The 13,799-nt window shown below is 33.8% G+C and overlaps 2 protein-coding genes and 1 long non-coding RNA gene across 5 annotated transcripts; 1 reads left to right on the top strand and 2 right to left on the bottom strand.

The window, feature by feature from the left end:
- The first annotated feature begins 854 nt into the window (after positions 1-854).
- On the top strand, positions 855-5,033 carry LOC105795326 (phosphatidylinositol/phosphatidylcholine transfer protein SFH3). 2 transcript variants are annotated; one of them, XM_012624903.2, is made up of 13 exons: positions 858-999; positions 1,496-1,860; positions 1,941-2,207; positions 2,289-2,366; positions 2,451-2,552; positions 2,631-2,680; positions 2,788-2,887; positions 2,971-3,042; positions 3,133-3,216; positions 3,298-3,421; positions 3,497-3,885; positions 4,037-4,114; positions 4,200-5,033. In XM_012624903.2, exons 1-13 carry the CDS (start codon positions 972-974, stop codon positions 4,215-4,217), a joined length of 1,755 nt encoding a protein of 584 aa, XP_012480357.1. In that variant the 5' UTR covers positions 858-971; the 3' UTR covers positions 4,218-5,033. The 2 variants fall into 2 exon arrangements, with proteins under 2 accessions (XP_052484683.1, XP_012480357.1); XM_052628723.1 differs by having other exon boundaries at positions 855-999; positions 1,941-2,366.
- Positions 1,880-2,711, bottom strand: LOC128039872 (uncharacterized). The gene is made up of 3 exons (XR_008194629.1): positions 2,437-2,711; positions 2,123-2,333; positions 1,880-2,019 (listed from the first exon to the last, which is right to left on the bottom strand). It is a non-coding gene; the product is annotated as an uncharacterized LOC128039872 (long non-coding RNA).
- LOC105795325 (phosphatidylinositol/phosphatidylcholine transfer protein SFH8) lies at positions 4,965-10,486 on the bottom strand. 2 transcript variants are annotated; one of them, XM_052628722.1, is made up of 15 exons: positions 10,269-10,486; positions 10,003-10,131; positions 9,310-9,613; positions 8,777-8,876; positions 8,430-8,696; positions 8,253-8,330; positions 8,036-8,137; positions 7,891-7,940; positions 7,605-7,704; positions 7,390-7,488; positions 7,178-7,291; positions 6,767-6,899; positions 6,252-6,655; positions 5,356-5,439; positions 4,965-5,241 (listed from the first exon to the last, which is right to left on the bottom strand). In XM_052628722.1, exons 2-15 carry the CDS (start codon positions 10,034-10,036, stop codon positions 5,221-5,223), a joined length of 1,890 nt encoding a protein of 629 aa, XP_052484682.1. In that variant the 5' UTR covers positions 10,037-10,131; positions 10,269-10,486; the 3' UTR covers positions 4,965-5,220. The 2 variants fall into 2 exon arrangements, with proteins under 2 accessions (XP_052484682.1, XP_012480356.2); XM_012624902.2 differs by having other exon boundaries at positions 10,003-10,164.
- Positions 10,487-13,799: the final 3,313 nt, after the last annotated feature.

Here is a 13,799-nt window from a genome sequence, read left to right on the forward strand (position 1 = left end):
TAATAAACCCAAAATAATATTATTAAATATGGTTAGATATAATATATTTATTATATACATGTAAACACTATTTTCAATATTTATTCAGCTATAAAATGATATAATAAATCCACAATGACATTATTAAATATTGTTAGATATATATATATATATATATGAAAAAAAAAATTGAGATCAAAGTATTGGAGACATGGCTGACATGTAGTATCTTAGTGCTAGTCAGATTGATTAAATTAGAGCTTTTCTAAGTACATAATTAAAAATTAATGAAAAATAATGCTCCTTCGCCAGCTAAAAAGAAAACAAAAATGAGCAATTATTAGTGGAGAAGCACTCAGGCAAAAGTCAACTTGGTTATGTTCATGATTTTCGAGTATCTCTTTAATTTGGATATTTTTAATTTCGTTTAAATATGCATGTAAAATAGTGTATATATTGATTTTTTTTAAGAAAAACTCGAGCTTTAAAGTATCAAAATGTTTTTAATGGTGTAGCATACATAAAGGGCACAACTAAACACAACAACAAATTTTATGTTTATTTTTAGACTTAGTCAAGATTAGTAAACGTTAATAAGAATCTAATCTTCCAAAAAAGAAAATAAAATCTAAAAATGTCATTATCAATCCAGTTTGTGTTTTATAGACAAATTCCAAGGGGGCAGTTATTCGGTGATTATATACACCTCTCCCTTTCTCTATTGCTCTTCAGCCTCCTTTCATATGGTATGCAATTTGTTTTGATCCTGCATAAGGCATTTGTTTATATACTTCTTGTGCTTTATGATCATTAATGTTCATGTGTTCAAACATGGCAACGCTCTGGCATTTTTCTTTTGGCTTCAATGGCTTAATTTTTAGTTGTTTTTTTATGTGATTTATAGGTATAATTGGCCAGGTTATATATTTGAACACATTTGCACAAGTTGTGTTTGAAGTAGGAGCTGAAAGACATTCCCAAAATTTGTAACCATGGCTGATACCTTGTCTTCTAAAATGGGTGAGTTTTTGTGTAACCAAAATGCAGCTTTTTTGAGATCATTTATGAGATTCATGAACGTTAATGTTAGATTTAGATGTGTATGAAAGCATTGGTTTATGGTTGAAATAGGAGAAAAGGGTTGTTGGAAATGTTGATATTCGAATCTTAGACTTACGAAAGTTGTGTATCAAACATTGGTTTTGGTTGAAATAAGAGAAAGGGGTTCTTGTAAATGTTGAGATTCGAATGTTGGACTTATTAAAATATGAATATAACACATTAGTTATGGTTGAAATAGGAGAAAGGGTTGGGTTGTAAATGTTGAGATTCGAATATTGGATTTACGAAAAGCTATATATGAAACATTGGTTATGGTTGAAATAGGAGAAAGGGGTTGTAAATGTCAAAATTCTAATCCCTAAATTACTATCTAATTATATCAAGGGTGGTTGATGAATAAATTGAGTTAAGTCCCGAGTTCGAACGATACATATTTTGAATGTCATGTTTGCAGGTCATGAAAAGTCTGATATAGACAACTCTGAGGATGAGAGGAAAACAAGGCTTGGGTCACTTAAGAAAAAGGCAATCAATGCCTCAAGCAAGTTCAGACATTCCATTAAAAAGAAATCCAGGAGACATAGCAGAGTTATGTCCATCGTTAGCATAGAAGACAACCTCGATGCCGAAGAGTTACAAGCTGTCGATGCATTCCGCCAAGCACTCGTCTTAGATGAACTATTACCCGCCAAACATGATGATCATCATATGATGCTAAGGTTTCTAAGGGCAAGGAAATTCGAAATCGAGAAAGCAAAGCAAATGTGGGCTGATATGCTTCAATGGAGGAAAGAATTCGGAGCCGACATGATCATGGAGGTAAACCAGATGCAAGGCTGCTTTCTTGTTGCACAAGCTATTGATGCAAATGTCTAATCTTATGTTTCTTCTTTGTAAAGGAATTTGAATTCAAGGAATATGATGAGGTGGTTAAGTGCTATCCACAAGGATATCATGGAGTCGATAAAGACGGACGACCTGTTTATATTGAAAGACTTGGTCAAGTCGATGCTAATAAGCTGACTCAAGTAACAACAATCGACCGTTATTTAAAGTACCACGTAAAAGAGTTCGAGAAGACCTTTGCCATTAAATTCCCTGCTGCATCAATTGTAGCCAAAAAACACATTGATCAAAGCACAACCATATTGGATGTTGAAGGAGTGGTACGTAAGATTTTGTTGCTCGGTTTTTTCGAATCCTGCTTCTTTTGCAGTGTTCTAATACGCCGTAAACAAACTTTGCAGGGGCTTAAAAGCTTCAACAAGGCTGCACGGGATCTCCTTCAACGACTTCAAAAGATCGATGGTGACAATTATCCCGAGGTAGTCATTACTTCATATGGTCATGAAACATTTTTTTTAAGTCATGATGAAGCTTAATTAAATGGCTTACCAATGTTTTTGCAGACTCTGAACCGGATGTTTATCATCAATGCCGGCTCGGGATTTAGGCTCTTATGGGGCACGGTTAAATCTTTCCTCGACCCGAAGACCACTGCAAAAATCCATGTAAGTATGAATCAACCGAATTCAGTTCTCAATACATAATGTTGCTAACACAACTTTATGGTATATACTTTTCATCAGGTTTTGGGTAACAAATACCAGAGCAAATTGCTTGAAGTAATTGATGCTAAGTGAGTATCTCTTAATAAGTATATATGTGTTTCAGTCTCTCTCTCTCTCTCTCTCTATATATATATATATATATGTAAATATTTGTTTGGTTGCGGTTTTTAAACAGTGAACTACCGGAGTTTTTGGGTGGTAATTGTACTTGTTCCAACAAAGGTGGTTGCATGTTGTCCGATAAGGGTCCATGGAATGATCTCGAAATATTGAAGGTATTGGCTATATTATCTCGAATAGGATGAGTATGGTATATGAATACGTGTCTAACATATGTATAACTTCACTGCATAAGCAGAGGGTTCAAAATGGTGAGGCCAAGTGCATGAGGAGGAACACGTCTGGGGTCGACGACAAAGCATGCCTAGAGGTATTTTCACTACTAGGAAAAGGAAATTTCGATTTTCAATCATCAATGCCTAACTTTTTTTTCTTTACATTTGATGTTGCAAAACCGAAGATGAGTCACTCATTCAACGTGGAAACAGCTACAGGCACGGGTGAAAGGATTGCCGAAAACACACCTTTATCACCTGTTGCCGAAGTAAGTGGCACTCCTTATCATGCCATGTCTGAAAATGCATTGCATTCATGTTTCATGATGCATTTCTTTATGTATTTGTAGTCTCCGATTAAGAACGAGTCCCGGGATACCTTTACTTATGACAAAGTTATTCCGATGGTTGACAAGGGTATTGATGCTTGCTGGCCTAAATTGATGGCAGATGAAAGTTTTGCCATATTGAAAGGTATATATATATATTTGCTAATCCGAAACAGTCCTATAATGTCAAATTACCATCTTACTTGTTTATAACTTGCAGATAGTTACCATATGAAGGATGATGGGAAGGTTGTTACTACAGGAATGGGCAACAATGTTTTCGGAGGAATCATGGCATTAGTTATGGGAATCATGACTATGCTTCGCCTGTCCCGCAACATGCCGAGGAAATTAGCCGAACCAACTATGTACAGTGGTGGTCAAGTTTACTATGCTAACCCGATGATCTCGGGTAATGCCCCTCCGTTAGCACCACCAATCACTTACGCTGATTACTATTCCATGATGGAACGTATGGCTGACTTGGAATCCAAGGTAAGTGTTCTTATGGGGCAGCCGGCAACTATGCCGCCCGAGAAAGAGGAGTTGTTGAATGCTGCTTTAAGCAGGGTTTGTACCCTTGAAGAAGAGATATCTGCAGCTAAGAAGGTACATACATACATACATACATACATACATACATACATACATACATACATACATACATACATACATACATACATACATGCATACATACATACGCACATACATACGAATCCGAAATTTCATTACTTATTTCCACTTTCTTTTGCTTATGCAGGCATTTGAGGAAGCTCGTGATAAACAACAGGAACTTCAGACCTACATTGACAAGAAAAACAAAAAGAAAAAGAGATTTGTAAGTTGATAAGAAACCATGCAAACTTCAAGTCATATATTTTTATATACTTCTCACATTTCATTTCCTTGGAATGTGATTGCAGAACCCATTCCGCTGGTAAAAACTGTAACCGATCCGAAGATGTCGGTGGCGTGGTTATATATTCAGCCCCACAGATGAATATATATTCCTTACTATTAGTAAATTATTCAGTTTCCATGACTACAAAACCTTGGGAGTTTGGTATTTTGATTAAATTGTTGAGTATATGTATATGTATATGTTTTTTCAACAGTTATTTTGCCTCAAAATTTAGAGAAAATTGTTGTCTTGGTCAAAGTCCTAGTTGTAATGTGCAAAAGTTTTATATACATATATGCATATGTATATGCATATATGCATATTCTATATTTATGGTAATAAGAGTGAAGAAAAGAACAGGAAATATTTATAACCTAACACCAGCAATGTTTGCCATGAAAGGTTCTCTGTAAATATAAGTTTCTTCACTTTAGGTAAGTAGATTTCAAATCATTTATATTGAATTTAGACCATTCGAGTTTGAAGCAAATATTTTTAAGTTGCTATTACACAATTCAAACCATTTTCGATTCTGGTCACTTCAAACTCCAATCATTTTGGATTCAAGTTAGGTTTTGATAAATTCTATTTCAGGTTATACGAATTAATATTTTTAATTTTTTATGATCAAATCAAATTGAGGATATAGGCCAAAATTCTGGGTTAAAACCAAGTTACCATGCCTAAAGCCAGTAGGCAATTCGAAGCTTAGTTCGAAAATTGTGATATCAAAGTTTTATATAACTCAGCAAACCAAACTTTTCGACAACAAAGTCCCAAAGCATCATACGAAACAACCTTAATATTTAAGAAGTGCAGCAAATCAAACATTAAACTGAAAAAAAAAAGAAGGGAATTTAAATAAGTTAACAGAGTTCGATTACAGTTTTTGTGCATTTCTGTGCAGAATGATTTGTACTCGGAATGGCAAATACGTTGGTTAAAGACGTATAACCTCCACAAGATCGATATAACCAGTGAAGTGGAAACAGATTGACGATAGATTAGTGGTTTTTGTAAGCTCTCCATCAGCAGCAAAAGCATCACCAGCAAAACTTCTTTTTCTGAATAAAAGGAATGTAGTGTAAGTCACGACCGTAACATGGTAAAAGAACATCGAAGGTAACCATCAAAAAGTATGTAAACATGATAGGAACATAGACGAAATGGTGATGCACCTGCAGTTTCAGAAAATTGGCTTTCTCTTGACGGTCAATTTCAGCAAGCAATTCTTCATGTCTCATCAAAGCATTGTAAAGTGCCTGTTAAATGCAGCACGTAAGAAAATGAAAGCAAGAACATACAGAAAGCCTAGAAGGCTCCAAAACATGACAAAATAAGGGATTAGTCAGTTGACAATAAAGTTATCCCGTAAAGGATTCTGGAAATTGAGTGCGTGGAGGGTCGGTAAGCCTAAAAGCCTTGAGGTCTTTTTTTTTATTCGTTAAATGCCTACATCAAGTACGGGTAATAAATCCAACTTCTGGAGAAGATTTATTACCAAGGTTGCACTAACGTAGAATGTAACGCAATATAAGTAAAATGGAGGTCCCTATATAATGGGTAAATTACTCACAATACATTAGATCAAAGAGCAAAATGATCATTTTGTTAAAAATTTTATCCATTTTTACTGTTAAAAATTGGTCTCCATACGTCAACATGAGGTATAATTGGCACACCACATATTACTGTTTGATTAATCCATCAGCCACGTCAACTTTTAACAATACAAGTAGATGAAATTTTTAACAAAAATTACCAATATGCTCTTTGATCAACATACACGGACTAATTTGTCTATTTTTTTAGTAGAAAAAGCAAAATACAATCTGACTCCTAGTACAGGAGCTTCCATGGTACTTTTACCAATGTAAGACTGTTAGCAGTGGAGATACTTTAATGAAGATAGCTTTTAATGCATTATGGAGCCATGTAAACAAATTCAATAAATAAAGTATCAAGGTTCAGACATTTCTAACTCTGGCACTAGAAGTCTAACCACCTGAAAGGTAATAGAAATGTGGACAACATTTTGCAAAATAAATGATAAAATTACAAGCGTCAATGGTACCTGCTTGGTAGCAATCAGCTCTGCTTCTAGGGCATCAACACGACATACGGCAGCATTCAACAATTCCTCTTTCTCGTAAGGCATCTCAGATGGCTTTGCTTGTAGTATATTAACTTTCTCCTCAAGTTCACCCAATCTTTTGAGAACAGAGGATAAAAGATCAGCCTGTGTAAAAGGAGGGATCGGAGACGGTGGACGAGACTCAGCTTGTTGAGTCGCATCAGAGGTAAGTTTAGTAACATTTTGACAATGATCAGAAACTGTGTCAGGAAGCTTTTTAGTTATACGGCGTGCTGCCGTGTGGAGGATAGTGTAAATCATCATGAAGAAAGACAAAATAGTCAACAAAATCTGAGATACAATTCCTTCTGGGGTCTTGGGAGTTTCAGGCAACTTTAACGTATCTGTAGTGCAAAACAGCATTTTATTTTCTTAATAAAAGGTTTAAGTAATCTTTTAAGAAGAAATGAAGCATCTAAAAGATGACGAAGTATACAAGATTTATATTTGTTAACCTTTGGAAGCAGACAACCTCTGAAGGGAAGTTTGTTTCATCCAACTCGAGTCAACAGCTTTGTCAACCATGGGAACATACTCATCATAGCCTTTGAAGCTACCGGCATAGCTTGTTTTACCAATGACCTTAGCCTGCATAATTTGCAAACACAAGGATTAGCAACATTGCCAAGAATGTTTTTGATATTAGTGTTGGGTGTATGACCTTATAAGGACTCATCTGGAATCATGAAACTCATAGGTCGTACAACCCTATAAGAAGTAATATACTCATAGGTCATATTGTTAATTAACAATCAAACAAAAGGAAAAAAGGAACTCTAAAAAGAGCAAAAAGATGATTTAAAGAATATTTAGAGTAAATACAATTAGTCACGGTGAAAGATTAAAAGGTTGGGAAAAAAACCCACTTCTTCACGAACAGGAGTCAGCCGGAGTGAAGAATAACTCTTCATTGCTTTTGGTGATGCAATATCTTCAGCTTCAGATCCAGATTCTGCAGTAGAAGTATCACTACCTCTTAACTGCATCATACCGCACATAAAGCAATCAGATAATGCAAAATATATTACCACAAAGGAGGAATAGACAACTACCACTGAAAGTTAGGGAGATCATATACCATTGGAAACTGTGGCTTAGCATAAGCAATAACTTTCCCTTCACTACTTAAAACTTTTACAACTTGTCTAGCACATCGTGCCTCGCCGTTAACAACCATCTGAGATAAAAATACGTATAGCAAAGTGTTAGTTCATTAGAAACAAGTACACTGTTGAAGCGCTTGAAACTAAAAGCAATAGCAATATTAATTAAATGCCAAGGATAGTTTATAACCTTCACGATTTCTGGATTTTTCCAAGGCCCCTTATCGGAGCGAAGGCAACCTCCCTGATCTGCACATGTACAGCTACCACCCAGAAATTCTGGCAACTCGCTGAAAGGATTTTAAATATTGCCATAAGCTTTAAAACATAGAGGCAACCGTGAAGTGGAACATTGTAGAAGAATACATACACTTTTCGGAAGGAGACAAATGATTATGTAAAGTAGATTGCAAAAAGAAGAAAATAAAGATCAAGATAACAAAATATCATGTCATGAAAATTCTAAACCTATTTACCTGGCATCAATAATCTCAAGCAATTTGTTCTGGTATTTGTTTCCAAGAACCTAAGGACACTCAAAAACATATAGGCATATAATTATAAATCACCATCAAATAAATGGAATAAGAAGTCAAAAAATGCAGAAAAGTATTAACATACATGTATCTTGGAAGTTGTCTTGGGGTCTAGAAACGTCTTCACGGTGTTCCAAAGCAGCCTAAACCCAGGTCCAGCATTGATGATAAACATTTGATGAAGAGTCTGCAAAAATGATAAGACCACGAAGCAAAATTCCAGCTCAATATAAGATACAAGGTTTTTGCTACAAGCAAGCATGAGTTCATAATTCATATGCAAGTACAATGCAACTACAGACCTCAGGGTAATTGTCACCGTCAATCTTTTGTAGTCGCATAATCAGGTCCCTTGCAGACTTGGTAAAATTCTTAAAGCCCTAATACATAGATAAAAGAAAACGATCAGCAGCTAGCTACTATTAAGCAGCAAAATGTTCAGGCATTAACATGGGATCAAGTGTTTGAATGAAACATACCACACCAAGCACATCTAAAATTGTTGTGCTTGAATCTATGTGTCTTTTTGCAGCAATTGTACATGCAGGAAACTTCACAGTGAAGGCCTTCTCAAACTCACGGACATGGTATTTTACATATCGGTCCATAGTGGTAACTTGCATGAGTTTGTTGGGATCAACTTTTCCCAACCTTTCAATATACACAGGTCTTCCCTCCTTATCAACACCATGATGACCATGAGGGTAATACCTTAGAACCTCATTCAACTCGTTGAACTCAAAATCCTGAAAGATAAATGATAAATTCAGTAAAGAACATGGATTACTAAAGATAATATTCCGGGCAATTTGTTAACAATAATTACCTCCGTGATAGTGTCGGCACCAAACTCTTTCCTCCATTGGAGCATATCTGCCCACATGTGCTTAGCCTTCTCTATATCAAACTTCCTTGCTTTCAGGAACCTACATAAAAATAAGGCTATATTACTTGTCCTAGTACTCAAAGTTGGCAAGGCTAGTAAACAAGAGGAAGGGGGCAGAATGATGCAGAAGGCTTCAAGCAATAAGAAAAGGAGATATCACATCAGCAAGCAGAAAATAAATCTATGAGTTGGGTAAACAAAACATAGAGCATGAAGAATAGAATCACAATTTTTCTTCCTGGTTTCCCTATTGACCCAAACCAAATTCACATAAAACATTTGAACAAGTGAGCCATGAAGCATACCATTCACAATTCATTGTGGAAATTACTATATACTGTACATAGAATGTTCAAAACTAAGCTGTAGACTGCTGCCAAGACAAGAGAACAGAAGTAATAAAACTTGCTTTGTAGTTTTCAAAAAGAAACATCCAACAGTTAACACTACTATATTTGGGGAAAGGAAAGCACCTCAACATCATGTGATAGTCATCATGTTTTTCAGGAAGCAGTTCGTCCATAATCAGTGCTTGTCGAAATTGATCAACAGCCTGTAGCTCCTCAACATCACGAACATCTTCAATGGATACAGAGCTAACACGGCCATCACTTTTCCTTCTACTACTCTTCTTTTTGAGAGAATGCTTAAATCTAGTAGATGCATTTATTGCTTTCTTCTTCAATGATCCAATTTTAGTGCGTCTTTCATCCTCGGAGTTCTCAAAATCAGATTTCCTCTCTCTTCTCTCATCACTACCTGAAAACCCCTCAAAGCCTGCATCATTATAGACGAGTATTGTTATTAGCTCTTTCAGGGAAAGAAAATAATAAAGAGGAAAAAAAACAAAAAATCAAATCCTAATTTGTTTTCTTCTCGTTTTCATATATATTTTTTATTTCTGAAAATTACAGAATCCCTAAAAAAATAAAATAAACAAAGCATGCCAAAAACAATTACCAAAATAAGAACTCACATAAATAAATATACACAATATGTACTAATAATTAAAGAAAACTACACCGAACAAGACCGAATCCTTTCCTCTTTTGCTAAATCGAGTATAATTCATCTACACTACAGAAATTTTCCAACTAACCAAACAGAAGCCAAAGTGAAACCCTAGAATTAATAAAAATCAGCTCAATAAACAGAAGATAACTCACAAGGTCTAGCGAATCGATCGAGTGGCCCCGACATCTACGCTTCCACACGAAGAATCAAGGATCCGCCGCCAATGATCTGATTTTCAGATCCACAATTTCAATAACAGGGAAAATTTTAGCCGCGCGCACCTAATCCAAACCCGCATTACAATCAGCAAGCGACTAAAACGTAAAATCAAATCCAAAATTTCAGGTGCTTTGAATTTCGCCTCTATTACTGAACGAACGAACGAAAATAAAATTAAAAAAAAATGGAGCAATAATACCTTGAAAAAAAACCAGTAGAAAAAATAATGTCGTCGTCACAGATCACGAGCTTGATCCGACGGTCATAAATGCTTCTGACGAGAATTTTGACCGATTTTCGAGACTGTAACGGAAAATATATTAATTTTGTTTTAAAAAAAAGAATTTTTGTTGTAAAATAAAATATAAATTAGAAATTCCCAGAGAGAGAGAGAGAGAATTGTTTTTTTTTTTCGAGAAAGAGAAAGTCCACAGATGAAATGAAGCAAGCTTATATAGGGGTTGATTGGGTAGCGTGGGTCCCAGGAGAACTTATGATGGACACGTGGCGATAAGTTAGGGATGGAGTGTAAGGAAACGAGGAATCTGCCGGCGGTAGGTGAATATTACAACGATATAAGGGAATTGTCAATTGCTGAGCTGGCAGTGGCAGTGTAATGTAATTTTGTGAAAAACGTAAATTGTAATTATAATTGCGTAATGATTTTATTGGCGGTGAATTTGCAGTAAATGCGGGTTTTTTTTTATTTTGGCACGTGGTCTGTTTTTAATAATATGGTTCCAAATGGTAACTTTCTCTCTTTTGACTTTTTATTTTTTTAATGAAGGCATTTTTTACTGTTCTACACTTTTTCCTCTATTTTTATTTTCAATTCCTTAAAAATACGTAAAACACTTAAAAGACAAAAAAATTAATCATTATTACTGATAATAGATATCTAAGTTACGATCAGTCGAGATCATAAAATGTCTCCTTTTCACTTTTTCCTTCTTCCAATCCCTTCATGCACCTCCATTATTGAACATCTATGACGAATGTACATTTCTCGACCTTTCAAATGAACCATATCTTTGTATCAACAATGTCATTTTAATTCTGGGTTGTTCTGGATTTTCGGGTTTGAATAATTTATTTTACTAGTTAAATTTTTCGAATTAAATAATTTTAGGTCTATATCATTTTAGAACATTTTTTCAAGTTTAATTAGTCTACATAGTTCTATTTAAAACACCATGTGACATGTGGTTACCGATAATTAAATATTTAAAACTTGTAATAAAATTACAAAATTGGAAATCTCAATCACAAATTAAGTACATAATTTATCCATTTATGTACGAAATAAAATACTATCAAAATCAATCCATTAATCTATATAAAAAAATGAATTAATTATTAAAAATCAATTAATTAATATTTCATTTTAGTGGTTCGTGAAAGCTTTTTTATATTCTAAAAAAAGCTTTTTCATCACCACTCATACTATTTCGTCACAAATATATGCAAGTTGTCAACAAATTCAACGCTATTAATTATTCAACTTAACCATGCTTTGACAAATATATATATACAATCACGTTATAAGAAAAAAATTATTTGACCCTAGAAATTACATGACTTAAAGAGTGACGCATCTCACAATTTCTGAATAATAAAAAATAAAATATTAAATATTAAAATAATTGAACATGTGGTGGTTTAAATGAAGTTGAGTCTTAGCTCGATTGTTATAGGCATTATTGCTAATATAATAAGATGTTGGTTTGAGTGTACTGAAACATATTATCCTCTTATTTATGGGTTGGGGAAGAGTTATAGGTAATTCTAGACATTTTGACCAGGTACCGCCATGGGAGCAAGCAAGGGCTTTGGCCCTAGTCCCCTTAAAATGTCAATTTATCATTTTAGTTCCCTTAAGTTTTTAAAATTATAAGTTAATTTAACGGTAAAAATATACTTGGACCTTCAAAACAATGAAAAAAATCAGTTTAATACCTTTAAAATTTAAAAATAAAAACAAGTACATAAATAGATAAAATTTTACATTGACCCTTTAAAAACATGAAAATTGAACATCAATGATGGCAATGAATCGCAACAAAGAGAGAAAATAGAACACACTGAATTTTACATGAAAACCCTTTCGGAGAAAAAATCACGGTAGAGGAGAAGAAAATTTATCATGTCAAATTCAAATGAATACAGAAATTTGACTCACACAACTCTAACATAAAATTTTAAAATTTAATTGTGCCCTAGAGATAAACTTCTGGCTTCATCCTTATATCACCATCAATCAACAATGACATGGCTCAATCACATGACACCACGTGACATAAGTAATTTCGATTAATCGAGTGTTAAACTACATTAATCAATCAAAATTTTTTATTTTTAAATTTATATATATTGAATTATTTATATTTTATATAAATTATATATTACAAAATTAATATTTAAAATTTGGTTTTTATATAATTTTTAAAATTTTATTTTGGATGTGTAAATATTTTTGAAAATATACCTTTTAACTTTGTGATATATTTTTATTTTATATAATGAATACATTATAAAAATATTTTTTTCATAAATTAAAAAATTATATTTCGAAAAAAAGTTCAGAATTTTAACTTTTTCTCTTTGTATTATTTTACAATGGTGGCAGTGGTTGACCATTGACAAATCGTCGCTAAAGTGAAAAAGAAAAGTTACATAGAGAGGATTGGGAAACGACAAAGAAGAAAAAGTTTTACTGACGACAAACAGAATCGCTGCAGAAAAGGCCAAATGGAGCAGAAAGCATAATTTAGTAGCTGTACTCAGCACCCAAAAGGGTCAATGAGTCGGATCAGTGACTCAGTGATCAGTCTATTATTTTTCTTACATTTTGATGTAAACATACCATAACGAGTCACCATGCTTCTAATGGTCCACACTCCACACCACACCACACCAGCAATTATATGTACATTAGGGTAAATTACACCTAAAATTATTAAACTATTAATAATTTACATTTTGGCCACTCAACTTAAAAAAGTTACAAAATGATCATTCAATTATTCGACTGTTTCCATTTAAATCATTGGGTTGTTAAAATTGTTGTTTGTGTGACCTTCTCTGTTTGTACCGTATGCACCAATAGAAAGCTCTCCTTTCCTTTCTATAAATAAGGTTTTTTTAATAAAACAACTTTGAACATCACGAATCCACAAACTAAAAATCCAGACAATTTTCTTCTCCGATCTCTGACATTAACCATCAGCTCTGATCCAACATACCCATCATCGGATTGTCCCTTAGAGCTTACTAATCAAACTTTATTAAAAGAAAATTTAATTGCTTGGTGACTTAAAAAAAATTTAAAAAATTTAGTGGTTTGAACGAAAACTTTCAAATAATTTAATAATCAAAACATAAACTTACTACTAGTTTAGCAACCTTAGGTGTAGTAGTTTACCTAAAGTTTGATAGTGCGATGCTTTGTGACTGTGTCATGTCATCAAATTTGATGAAATTCAAATTTAAGGATCAAAATGACAAAAAATACAAATATCAAAATGAATCTAATTATCAATTTTAAGGACTAAAAGGTATATTAGCCCTGTATATAAAACTTTCACTTTTATTATACTGGGCTGGGGCCACCGGCAACTGTCGGCTCCGCCCGAATTTGAAAAGTCTCTATTTTGATCCGGCCTGTACTTTTAAACACATTAATGAATCTACTTTATATATACACACAACTTTTTTTTTTTCTTTATAATTT

Source organism: Gossypium raimondii, chromosome 3 (assembly GCF_025698545.1).
Source record: "Gossypium raimondii isolate GPD5lz chromosome 3, ASM2569854v1, whole genome shotgun sequence".
In the NCBI taxonomy this organism is placed as follows: domain Eukaryota; kingdom Viridiplantae; phylum Streptophyta; class Magnoliopsida; order Malvales; family Malvaceae; genus Gossypium; species Gossypium raimondii.

Coding starts and splice junctions, on each gene's coding strand:
- LOC105795326 (XM_052628723.1), top strand. CDS start 972: ATGGCTGATACCTTGTCTTCTAAAATGG. Junction 2,888..2,970: donor ATGATCTCGAAATATTGAAG/GTATTGGCTATA, acceptor CTGCATAAGCAG/AGGGTTCAAAATGGTGAGGC. Junction 3,422..3,496: donor AAGTTTTGCCATATTGAAAG/GTATATATATAT, acceptor TATAACTTGCAG/ATAGTTACCATATGAAGGAT.
- LOC105795325 (XM_052628722.1), bottom strand. CDS start 10,036: ATGTCGGGGCCACTCGATCGATTCGCTAGACCTT. Junction 7,705..7,890: donor CTTGAGATTATTGATGCCAG/GTAAATAGGTTT, acceptor AAATCCTTTCAG/CGAGTTGCCAGAATTTCTGG. Junction 7,292..7,389: donor CTAAGCCACAGTTTCCAATG/GTATATGATCTC, acceptor GGTATGATGCAG/TTAAGAGGTAGTGATACTTC.